Below are 13401 nucleotides of genomic sequence, written 5' to 3'. Positions count from 1 at the left end.
TTTTTTTATGATTTATACATAAGTTATATATGATTATTTTTGAGTCCTCTATCATTATATTTTAATCATGTTTTCTTCCTAAACAACGCCAATCCTTGTCTAATATGTTGTGTTAATGTGCATGTAACAAATTCGCTCAGTTCGTAGATCAGTGGATACAAAAACTAGACAAGTCTTTTCATTATAATGGACTTAAGGAGTTTTGGGGTGACAGTGACACTCTTCAATTAAATTATGTCTTTATTTAATGAAAAATAGTTATATGTTTAAATTTTCGTAAAACAGCTTAAAAAAAAAAATAAAATAATGATAATAATAAGTGAAACGTACAGCAGAGTCCGTATAGGTCAATTTCTGTCAGATGTGTTTCCAATACACTGTGGGCTAAAGCAAGGAGATGCACTATCACCTTTACTTTTTAGCTATGCTCTAAAGTATGCCATTAGGAAAGTCCAGGACAACAGAGAGGGTTTGGAATTGAACGGGTTACATCAGCTGCTTGTCTATGCGAATGACGTGAATATGTTAGGAGAAAATCCACAAACGATTAGGGAAAACACGGGAATTTTACTTGAAGCAAGAAAAGAGATAGGTTTGGAAGTAAATCCCGAAAAGACTAAGTATATGATTATGTCTCATGACCAGAATATTGTACGAAATGGAAATATAAAAATTGGAAATTTATCTTTTGAAGAGGTGGAAAAATTCAAATACCTGGGAGCAACAGTAACAAATATAAATGATACTCGGGAGGAAATTAAACACAGAATAAATATGGAAAATGCCTGTTATTATTCGGTTGAGAAGATTTTATCATCCAGTCTGCTGTCAAAAAATCTGAAAGTTAGAATTTATAAAACAGTTATCTTACCGGTTATTCTTTATGGTTGTGAAACTTGGACTCTCACTTTGAGAGAGGAACAGAGATTAAGGGTGTTTGAGAATAAGGTGCTTAGGAAAATATTTGGGGCTAAGAGGGATGAAGTTATCGGAGAATGGAGACAGTTACACAACACAGAACTGCAGGTATTGTATTCTTCACCTGACATAATTAGGAACATTAAATCCAGACGTTTGAGATGGGCAGGGCATGTAGCACGTATGTGCGAATCAAGAAATGCATATAGAGTGTTAGTTGGGAGGTCGGAGGGGAAAAGACCTTTGGGGAGGCCGAGACGTAAATGGGAGGATAATATTAAAATGGATTTGAGGGAGGTGGAATATGATGATAGAGACTGGATTAATCTTGCTCAGGACAGGGACCATGGTGGGCTTATGTGAGGGTGGCAATGAACCTCCAGGTTCCTTAAAAGCCAGTAAGTAAGTAAGTAAGTAAGTAAGTAAGTAAGTAAGTAAGTAATAATAATAATAACACTATTCTTCTTCTTCTTATTGTGTTCGCGGCCCCCTACAACAGGTCCCAGCAGTGCTGTGACTCACCCGCACGCCGACGAACTGCTCGTGGAGGATGACCCAGGACAAGAGGTACACGCACGACACGTTGGTGGCGAAGAGCGCCATGACGTCAGTGGCGAGCAGGATGCGCAGTGAGTGGATGTACATGTAGTTGGTGGCCACCCACAGCAGGCAGAAGAGGCTGCAGCGGATCAGGAAGCGAGCCACTGTGAAGCCCTTGTCCCGCAGGTTGCGCACGCTCTCCCGCAGGATGCTGCCTGGCGACTTGCACTTCAAGGAGACGAGGCGGCACAAGAAGTACAGTGGGAAGAACAGCACCGTCCAGTTGGTGCAGAACCACGTCGTGAAGAATGGCGCGTTGTACGGCAGCATCTGTCACAGTCACATAACGCAACATTATTAACCATTAGAATTCGGATTTTTATGCAGTTTCCAGTTTATGCAAGTTTGCAAGCACTATGTATACTGACAACCATCATAGCTCGCTCTGCAGCTCGCGGTAGAAAGCAAGCGAAGTTGCATTTTATTATTATATTGTCAACAGTACTTACCCATTTCAAAGCAGTTGCTGGAAATCTTCTCTGTCTGCATCTGGACATTAACTGGCATCTCATTAACAAGTTTGAATTGACACAATATTTATTATACAGAGCACAGCAGAGAACTTTATGGTTTACAATAACTGATGTACAATGCTAATACCACTACTATACTACTATTACTACATACTCTAATGTTCATAATCAGAGAAACTCTGAAGGGTGAGAAATTAACAACACAATTAGAAAATAAGAGATTACAATGGTTTGGGCAGAAAGGAAAGGCTGCCAAAAAGAATATTAAATTTAAAAGTAAAAGAAAGACGACCAATGGGAAGACCATGCGAAAGATGAATAGATCAAATTCAGAAGAACTTACAAGAACGGGGATACAAGTGGGATGAAATAAACATGAAGAAGACTTGGGAAGACAGAGACGAATGGAGGCATATTTGGAAGGATACAATAAGAGGATGATGATGACTAATGTTCTATAGTACTTCAAAACTTTGGCCTCGTTTCAAACATCAGCCCATTATCCTCTTTTTCTAGCTATCTACCTCCCTCTTTTGGCCTTCTTCTATATCTTTCATCCATCTTTTATTACCCGGCAAGGAGAACTTTCAACTTGGCCTTGTAGGTCAAGGTGCTGCAGTCGACCAGGTGTCTGTTTATGTTACGATACAATGAGGTTACAGTATTATTGTTGCACATACTTTCCGCATCGAAAGTTCGCTTTGGCAGGTAGTATAGTTGAGTCCTGATTATCCGGCCTTCCATGTCATCCGAATCGCTTTTTTTTTTTTTTTAATTATGGTAGTGTACGTATATACAGTACTGAACAATAACGAAGTAGTTTTAAATCAATTACATACTGGTACTGTACTGTATTATGAATAAAAATTCGTTTATTATGTACATGTGAGTAATGTCTTTCTACATTACTGGGTCCAACTTTTGTCCCTTTAGGCCAGTGATGTCAAAGCAAGCACATTTTTCTGACCTTGATGTCGTGCGCGGGCAGCAAGCGCTAAGTATGGAAAGAGGAAGGGTTGTGTATATGAATAACAGCCTGTTGGATTAAGAAAACGGTGGTGCACAAACTTCAAACAGAACGTGAAATTTTATGTCGTTATTTTTATATGGCTTCTTTCTGTTTAATATTATCTATATTGTCTGTAAAACAAAAGTACTAAGACTGATTTCTTCATATTGCACTTGTGTTTTAAATCTTAATAACATAATAGAGAGTTATGAAGGAATATTCACTTAAATTCCATAGTAGTATAATATTATACTGTATTAAGTGGATGAAACACATCATTCATAAAGAAAGTGATATTCCAAAGAAAGAGATTGAGTATGACATGATAAGTTGGAATTTATATTGATGGTATCTTTAGCCTTACAAAAGTAATCAATAAACTAATCAAAACAATATTACAGTACAAAGCAAAGTTATCTAGGTACCGTAAACTGGGGTAAAGAGGACCACATGTGGTAAAGTGGATCATATGTGTATTGCTTAGATAAGTCAGCGCTACATGGATCACACATGCAAAGAAAACCTTTCTTCTATAAATGCCACTAAAAATAGTTTTCTTTGCATGTGTGATCCATGTGGCACTGACTTATCTAACAATACACATATGATCCACTTTACCACATGTGATCCTCTTTACCCCAGTTTACGGTACTGTATCTGTTTTAAGTGTAACTAATATTACATAACAAAACTCTTATCGCATTATGCTTTTAAGTTGATATTTGTGAGCAACTTCCTATCATCAGAATATTAAATTATTTTCTCGAAATCTGTTGAAGCTATAGAGCTGACATTTTTACAACACATGGGCATGTATCTTTTGCTTATGATGTAACAGTAGTTGCTTTGTTAATTCATTTCCTTACAAACAATTTCCATGCGAATATTTTCAAAATTTTCAATACACTATCTTCAGTAATACATATATACGGTATATTAGATTTACGAAAACATTCTGTAAGGCTACTAAATAAATAGGCCTATATCTGAAAATTTCACTTTTCTATACGAAAAGTTGAGAAAATATTTCTTTTGAATAAAAAATCAAACTTGTGAAAACTGAGCATTAAAATTAAAACTTACATTCTTATAATGCACTTATACTTCTCAGGCAAATCTAAAAATTAACATGGATACAGTTTTAATAAGTTCTCTTCCTTTATCTATTGAATCAGTGCTGGCCATCCCTGAATATAGCTCGACCAAGAGGCATATACCACTTCTTTCGTCTGTCTCTTTCCTTTCCTCTGTAAAGCGCTCAGGCTCTCCTGGGCTCTAAAGTGCGCGCTTGCTCCTGTGGGCATCAATTGACATGCCTGCCTTAACAGAATGGAAAGGCTGCCAAAAAGAATATTAAATTTAAAAGTGAAAGAAAGACGACCAATGGGAAGACCACGCGAAAGATGGATAGATCAAATTCAGAAGAACTTACAAGAACGGGGATACAAGTGGGATGAAATAAACATGAAAAAGACTTGGGAAGACAGAGACAAATGGAGGCATATTTGGAATCGACCTTGCAAAAGGGGGACACAATAAGAGGATGATGATGACTCTAATGTTCTATAGCACTTCAAAACTTCGGCCTCGTTTCAAACATCAGACCATTATCCTCTTTTTCTAGCTATCTACCTCCCTCTTTTGGCCTTCTCTACATGTTTCATCCATCTTTTATTACCCAGCAAGGCAAACTTTCAACTTGGCCTTGTAGGTCAAGGCGCTGCAGTCGACCAAGTGTCTGTTTATGTTACGATACAATGACGTCACAACATTGTTGTTGCACATACTTTCCGCGTCTAAAATTCGCTTTGGCAGGTAGTATAGTTGAGTCCCGATTATCCGGCCTTCCATGTCACCCGAATAGCTTTTTTTTTTTTTAATTATGGTATCACTCAAGAAAATACTAGTGGAAACACTAGTAATGCCCCACTTCGATTATTGTGATTTTCTACTGACTGACCTCAATGTCAACCTTACTTACTTACTGGCTTTTAAGGAACCCGGAGGCTCATTGCCGCCCTCACATAAGCCCACCATTGGTCCCTATCCTGAGATAGATTAATCCATTCTCTATCATCATATCCCACCTCCCTCAAATCCATTTGACCTCAATGTCAACCAGTCGCAAAAATTACAACGTGTTCATAATTCTTGTGTTCACTTCGTCTGCGATGTCCATCGCGCTGACCACATTACCCCATCCTTCCAAACTCTAAACTGGCTACGGCTTAACGAACATAGAAATTTTCATTCTCTTGTTCTCCTTTTCCAAGTCCTTCACACTTCTACACCTACCTACCTTGCCTCCCGTTTCAGTTACCAGTCATCATATCATAACCTCTTCACACGCACGCAAAATAGCCGCATAAGTACTAGCCATACCAACACATAAGACATCATCGTATTCATCATCATACACAATCTCGCTCTCGCACTTGTGGAATACCCTACCCAGTGACATCAGAGACTGTCGGAATTTAGTAGCAAACTTATTAAGCATTTTCTTACTGCGTAGAGTACGTTTAATTTTTACTTAATTGATAAAAAAAATGTTTCTCTCTTCTTAACTTTTACAATAAACTGTCTAGCTTTTATTAATCAGTTAATCTTTTAGTACTTTGATTTTTATTGTTTTTGTAAATTTAATATTAATTGTAATTATAATTGTAATTGTATTCTTAATATTGTAGTTGTAATCCCCCGGTAGAGGGGAAGAGAAGGCCTGATGGCCTTATCTCTACAAGGTTAAATAAATAAAATAATGAATTAAACACTATTATAGTCACAATCATGCCATGGTATGAAAGAAAAATTTCACAACCATGAGCGGGAATCGAATCTGCGACTTCCTGTTCTCTGGTCAGGCGCTCTACCACTGAGCTATCGAGTTCGTCTCACGCCAAAGGCTCAGAATTATCCTTTCATACTGGCGACTCTGTTATAGAGTACTGTCCATAGCGTCCATAAATAAATAGTGTACATATATACAGTACTGAACAATAACAATTTTTTTAAAAATCAAGTACAAGCAGTTTTTGCTATTATAGCAGGATTTATTCAATGATATCCACTATTTACAGGTCTAACTATAAACCCAAAATGATTAAAAGCATAATTTGCAATCATATTTGTAGGAGTAAACGTAACATTCTTTCCACAACACTTCCTTGGATAAGCTACTGTACTGTATTATGAATAAAGACTCGTTTATTATGTACAGGCGAGTAACGTCTTTCTACATTACTGGGTCCAACTTTCGTCCCTTTAAGATTATAGGATCAAAAACCACATAGTGCTCTAACCCTTTGTATTATCTGGATTGCCCTCGGCCCATATAGTCCGGATAATCGGGACTATACTGTATGTAGTGTTCTACTCGTTCCTTTCTGATGTGTTTATATATTTTTTCATCATCATAATCATCATCATCATCATCATCATCATCATCATCATCATCATATTAACTAACACATCAGATTTAGTATTTTCTGTCCTGGAAAACTCAGCAATGCAAGTGTTCCTGATCAATCAATCAATCAATCTAATTTGATTCGTGTTTATCGTATGACCTACTCACTCATTAAATCAATCTTTCTATGTAAACTGCCCAGTTCATCACTTTTCGCAATCTGCTACACGGCACCTTAGGAAATAGATTTTTGGGTATTCCACCGAGTTGTGGAACCCGAACTTAAAATTTCCAACATTTTGGAACTATATACATCTTGCTGTTCCTTATAGGCAGGGGCGAATGCTAGTCACGAAAGTTAGGCTTGCTCTTTTATTCATAGAGGAAGATTAGAGGATATAATAATTCATAATTAATAAAAATAATCAGACCCACATAAATAATTTATTTTATAATTATGAAATCATTATGAGTCTTGGATCATATTCCCTTATCAGATTTAGACGTTCGATATAATATAACAAACATGGCCAACAAAACAGTTTATTTAGTTTTTTCGACCCTGCCAACCAATGCACATTGTTGTATTGAGATGTACTGAACGAGCGCACATATTCTCTATAATGTCTGTCTTCTCTTGAATAGTCCTTCGGGAAAATGGATTTAATAATAAGGTTTCAATGACACACAATTCCGAACTCATTGCAATACTTCAAATTAGTGTTTAAGAATTAATAATACATGCAGCAGCTAACACATGCATTCCGCTCATACAATTACATTGCACTCGCAAATCACAGCACATTCCTGCTGTCAATACTGCTCTGTCTAACGTTAAATAGTCGTTGGTGTAGCTCTCAGACCAGAGCTTCAAACAACACATAACAGAAGCATGTGCGCCTAGGACGGACCAAGGAGGAAGGCACTTGCGCGCGCATCATATTCTCGCTATTTCTACGTCTTTCCTGTAGCTCCGAAAAACGAGCAAGCGTTGCGATACTTGCGGTGTGCAACCTGCGGATGGTATTACGCCTATACAGTATTCCAAAAATCAAAATAAATTTTAATGTACGTAATCCCATTTTGAGAAATACACATTCTACGCAAATATTGGGCTTGCGCAGCAAGCATAGCATGCCCTGAGAAATCGCCCCTGCTTATAGGGAACATACAGTATACATACTGGGGCATTCGAAAAGTAACGGCAACATAGTTACTGTTTCACATTAAATTTATTTAGGTTACTTTTGACATTACATACTTCGAGCATAGTCTCCTGCCATGTCAACAGTACGTTGCCAAATTCTTGGAAAAAGGCGAACTCCATCTGCACCAGCATTTCTGGATATCTCTCACTGATCAATCTAAAGCCCTTCGGATGTCAACTCTTGATTGAAAGCAAATGCCTCGCTTCCACCCAACTTGCAATAGTTCAGTATGGTAGGACTTCTCTCCACAGGCTTCTTGTAATGCCCTAAAGCACTGAGTTGCATGTTTTTCTCTTGCAACTTGGATTTTTATGAAGCACCTTTCTTCGTATCTTTAGAGCTGTATTGTTTACTACAAATCAGAAAAAGCCTCTGTATTTACAGAATATGGCTACTTCGAAATTTTTAATATTGCAAATTTATTAAACAATCACTGCTCTATTACATAGTACAAGATTTCAATGGCTAGGATCTTTGATTTACTACAGCATTGTTGCCATTAAACTCACTAAATTCCAACAGCTAACAGGAACCATCAAAAGAACACTTTGCAACAAGGTCAGAAAGGAAACAGTTTTAAAAATTTATAAAGTACTTGCTATTACTTACTTACAAATGGCTTTTAAGGAACCCGAAGGTTCATTGCCACCCTCACATAAGCCCGCCATCGGTCCCTATCCTGTGCAAGATTAATCCAGTCTCTATCATCATATCCCACCTCCCTCAAATCCATTTTAATATTATCTTCCCATCTACGTCTCGCTTCGGTAAAGGTCTTTTTCCCTCCGGCCTCCCAACTAACACTCTATATGCATTTCTGGAGTCGCCCATACGTGCTACATGCCCTGCCCATCTCAAATGTATGGATTTAATGTTCCTAATTATGTCAGGTGAAGAATACAATGCGTGCAGTTCTGCGTTGTGTAACTTTCTCTATTCTCCTGTAACTTCATCCCTCTTAGCCCCAAATATTTTCCTAAGCACCTTATTCTCAAACACCCTTAACCCATGTTCCTCTCTCAGAGTGAGAGTCCAAGTTTCACAACCATACAGAACAACTGGTAATATAACTGTTTTATAAATTCTAACTTTCAGATTTTTTGACAGCAGACTGGATGATAAAAGCTTCTCAACCGAATAATAACACGCATTTCCAATATTTATTCTGCGTTTAATTTCCTCCCGAGTGTCATTTATATTTGTTACTGTTGCTCCAAGATATTTGAATTTTTCCACCCCTTCGAAGGATAAATCTCCAATTTTTATATTTCCATTTCATACAATATTCTGGTCACGAGACATAATCATATACTTTGTCTTTTCGGGATTTACTTCCAAACCGATCACTTTACTTGCTTCACGTCGTGCCAGAGAATCAGTCCTATTCCGAGGCTTATTGTAGGGATTCGTAACAAGCTGTTTTTTTTACGGTAATGGGTTGTTAGCCCTTCGCCCAACCCCCAAGCTGGAGGACCGCCCCTTATTGGCTGTCCACGACTGCTTATTCAATATATTCGCAGCTACCCTCCATATCTGGAGGCCGTCTCCTCTATCTGCAACCTGAGGACGTGCCATGCCGTGGTGATAAATAAAGTACTTGCCATACCGTCATTAATCTATGGATCTGAGATCTGGATTTTGACTGAGAAACAAAAGAAAAGAATGGAAGCAGCGGAAATGAGACTGCACAGACCATTGGCAGGTTACAGTCTACTCCACCATAAAAGAAATACAGAAATACGTGAAGAACTAAATATGACAAGTGTAACAATAACAACAACAACAACACATGAATATATAAATAGATGGCATGACCATATTACCAGAATGGAACAAAACCGTATTCCACAAATAATATATCAATATCAACCAAGAGGTAGAAGAGACATCGGTCGACCTAGGAAGAGATGGAGTGACCAATTTTAATTTTAACATTTAGAACACGTTGTTTTTGTTGTGTTGTCTTCTAATGCCAGGCGTTTGACAATAAAGTCATTTGATCTCTTGCATTCCAATATTTTTCAAAGATATTATCATGGTCAGCCACTGAAGCACAGATTTTGAGGTGTTCCGAATCCATTTCTTGGTTTAAGTTGCACAATGGGCAGTTAGGGGACTGATATATTCCAATTCTATGCAGGTGTTTGGCCAAACAATCATGGCCTGTTGCCAATCTAAATGCAGCTACAGACGATTTTCGTAGTAAATCGGGAATTAACTGTGGATTTTGATGTAGAGAGTGCCATTTTTTCCCTTGAGATTGTGTTATCAAATTTTGTTTGTTGAAGTCTGAGTATGTAGATTTAATAAATCTTTTCACAGAGTAATACGTAGATTTAGTAACAGGTCTGTAAGTAGCAGTGCTGCCCTTCTTTGCTAAAGCATCCGCATTCTCGTTTCCCAGGATTCCACAATGGGATGGTATCCATTGGTATACAATTCTTTTATTGAGTGATATTAATTGAGAGAGCATTTTAGTTATTTCTGCTGTTTGAGATGAAGGTGTGTGTTTAGAGACGATTGATAGAATAGCTGCTTTGGAGTCTGACAAAATAACTGCAATTTAGAACACGTATGGAGACGGAACAGGCCTTATGGCCTAAACCGTGTTGTTTATGATGATGATGATTGTTGCAATTACTTATCGAATGCCTTAGTATTCATATATGCAAGAATTTTAAACTTACACAACTCTGTGGCTTTTTTATATTATTGAATTTATTAATAAACAATTGAAGAAATAAAGTAGACCTACGCTTTCCATCCCCCCCCCCCCCCTTAAGCTTTTATGTATTAAAAACATTTCATTCTTGCAAACTCTCTTTGAAGTTTGACAATGTTTTACAGTGCATTATGTACACTTTTTTCCTAATTAACTGGCTAAATTGAAATGTTCTGTCGTTTTTCTGAGACAGGATATGTTTCTGCATAGCAACTTCTTGTGAGATTGCAGAGATTTTGGGCAAGGAAAATATGAAACAAAGTAGAAAGTATGAGGGCAGACACAATACAAGAGATAAATAATTGATTAAATGGCGATCTTACTCGTGTTAATTATGTAAGCATGTGCGGCTTACAGCTGTTTCGGTGCTATTCGACACCGTCTCAGAGCCTACTAGATCTCGGCGCTATCTCAACTTCGCTGCCTGTTGTGTGGGTGCGTTCGTGTGATGAAGAGTTGTGTCAAAGAGTGTGTGTGTTCTGAAATTGATCTGTGTTTTGAGAATTTGACTGGGGTGTGTTTTAGTGTGTCTGTATATTTCATATTGATCTAGTGTGTTGAGTTTTTGGTTTCTGGGTTGTATGTGTAGGATTTCCATGTCTGTATTTATGTTATTGTATGTGTGGTTAGCATTAGTTATGTGTTCGGCATATGTAGATGTATTGTGTCCTCTGGTTATTGCTTTAATGTCTTCTTTGTATCAAGTTTGGAATGATCTGCCTGTCTGTCCAATTGTAGAAACTGTCGCAACTATTGCATATGAGTTTGTATAAGCCTGTGTGATTATATTTATTTGTTTGTGTTGTTTGTGTGTTGAGATGTCTTTGTAGTGTGTTTTCTGTTCTGTATGCTGTGTTGTATTTCTGTTTTCTGAATGAGGATGCGATCTTGTGTGTGTTTTTGTTTTCGTATGTTAGTGTGATGTATTTCTTGTGTTTGTGTTGTGTTTTTGTATTTGTTGAGTTTTTGTTTTATCTTCCTTATGATGTTGTCTATTATGTTTGGGTTGTAACCATTTTCTTGTGCTATGTATTTGATTGTGTTCACTTCATTGTGTTCTTTCATATGTCGAACACATAACTAATGCTAACCACACATACAATAACATAAATACAGACATGGAAATCCTACACATACAACCCAAAAACCAAAAACTCAACACACTAGAATATGAAATATACAGACACACTAAAACACACCCCAGTCAAATTCTCAACTCACAGATCAATTTCAGAACACACACACTCTTTGACACAACTCTTCATCACACAAACGCACCCACACAACAGGCAGCGAAGTTGAGATAGCGCCGAGATCTAGTAGGCTCTGAGGATGGTGTCGAATAGCACCGAAACAGCTGTAAGCCGCACATGCTTACATAATTAACACGAGTAAGATCGCCATTTAATAAATTATTTATATTCAAGTATTAAAAGTAGTGTATGAAAGATTCAATATGGAATACAGAAGAGACCACAATGTACCCATGGATGAATAGCATGCAGACAAACAGAAAGAGAGGTGGAGCTTCGTACTTGTGTAAAGTTCTTGGTTCCTGGAGTAAGAATTGAGTACTCACGACATGGTGGTGCATGGTGCCGGTGGAGTTGGAGTAGCCGAAGCTGGGAAGAGGTCGCCGGAGGTAGAGATACTTGATGCAGTGGGTGGCTCCAACCCACGAGGCAGTCACACAGATAGTCACGCAAACTCCAAAGTAGATCTGCAATGGAACCAGCCACGGTCAGCCCCCCAGACACCGCACACCCTCGCAACTCACCACATGGCTGAGGATGAACGCACCTTCCTGGCGGAGCGCGAGCAGCACGAGTTCTTGCAGCTCCTGAGCTTGTGCAGTGCACCACTGCCAGACGGCTGTTCGGCCTCCTGCTGACTGCCAGTCACTGCAACAACACGCCAGCGTTCAGTACAAGTGGCAACGCTGCACACAGTGCCATGCTCACTGCATTCATATGCACAAACTCCAGATTGCAGCTGTTTGTTGTCTAGTTCTCTGTTTCACGTCTGGTTGGAATTACACAAGCCATTCAGATTGATGAGACGATGTTGTATTTCCCTATTTTGACTATGCTGACATTTTACTGACTGACCTCTCCAGCGACAACAAAACGAAACTTCAACGTGCTCATAATTTGTGTGTACGTTTTGTAAGCAATGTTCGTAAATATGATCATATTACCCCATCCCTGGAAGCAATAGGTTAGCTCAAACTAGATAAGAATAGTAATATACGTTACAAGAGCGGTATGTTGACGTTTTCATGGTCGAGGAAAAGATTGAAAAAGCGAAACGTAGTTGAGCTTTTTTAATTTCCGAGAACATGAAAACAAACATACTGCTCGTGTATCGTACATTATTTTGTGCGAAGATCGTATATTACATACCTGAAAGACGAAATTCTAATTAGTTGCAATGAAATCTCCATGTTGGTTTCTGTTTAATGACGCCAACTTCGGAACACCAAAATATCTTTCTTCAACATTGTTGCTGTAAAATGTTTTCTGTGTTTACTATACTCCAGCAGGCCGTGATATACGTCTGTCTTTCCCCCTCCCCCACCCCCAGTCTATAAATGCGAACTTAAAACAAACGGTAAGGTTATGTAATGATTTATTTTTCATTTTAATATTTTAACAATATTATTTATATAACATATTGCAGTAATAACATCCGCATCTGGAATCTCGTTGATTTTTTCACGGCTTCCTTAATGTTACTTGTATCAGGAATGCAATAAATTTCGTGGAGTAGTAGACTTTACTTAATTTTTGCAAATATTTAAAAACAATAATTAACATTGCAATTTAGGTGAAATTGCAGTGGTAAATTTCCAATTTATAATTATTACTATGTTAAACGTCTCTAAAAATAATATGTTAAAAGCCTAAAGCAGTGAAATGAATGTCGCGCTTAAGCGGTAAGAAGAGGGAAATTGTTATGTGTGTTACGTTGGGAATACTGAATGTGGTATTTCACACTTACCGCGTATTGGTTCTGTGCGGAAAACAAGCAAATACGCACGATCTCGCACAAAAGAAATTTAC

General features: G+C 37.9%; 1 protein-coding gene across 6 annotated transcripts in view; it reads right to left on the bottom strand.

Annotated features, from left to right (window-relative positions):
* LOC138706724 (solute carrier family 35 member F3) overlaps nt 1-13401 on the bottom strand; it is a 106645-nt gene that overhangs the window by 48619 nt on the left and 44625 nt on the right. For all 6 annotated transcript variants that reach the window (XR_011334064.1, XM_069836344.1, XM_069836346.1 and 3 more), the window contains 3 exons: nt 12140-12240; nt 11919-12059; nt 1441-1788 (listed from right to left, as the gene is read on the bottom strand). Coding sequence is in view for 5 of the 6 variants with exons in the window: in XM_069836344.1 (XP_069692445.1) it covers nt 1441-1788; nt 11919-12059; nt 12140-12240 (590 nt within the window). In the remaining variant the exon portion in view is untranslated. The remainder of the gene's footprint in view (nt 1-1440; nt 1789-11918; nt 12060-12139; nt 12241-13401) is intronic.

Source organism: Periplaneta americana, chromosome 9, assembly GCF_040183065.1.
Source record: "Periplaneta americana isolate PAMFEO1 chromosome 9, P.americana_PAMFEO1_priV1, whole genome shotgun sequence".
Lineage (NCBI taxonomy): Eukaryota > Metazoa > Arthropoda > Insecta > Blattodea > Blattidae > Periplaneta > Periplaneta americana.
The sequence above is the reverse complement of the archived record's forward strand: the minus strand, read 5'-3'. Positions and strand labels throughout refer to the sequence as shown.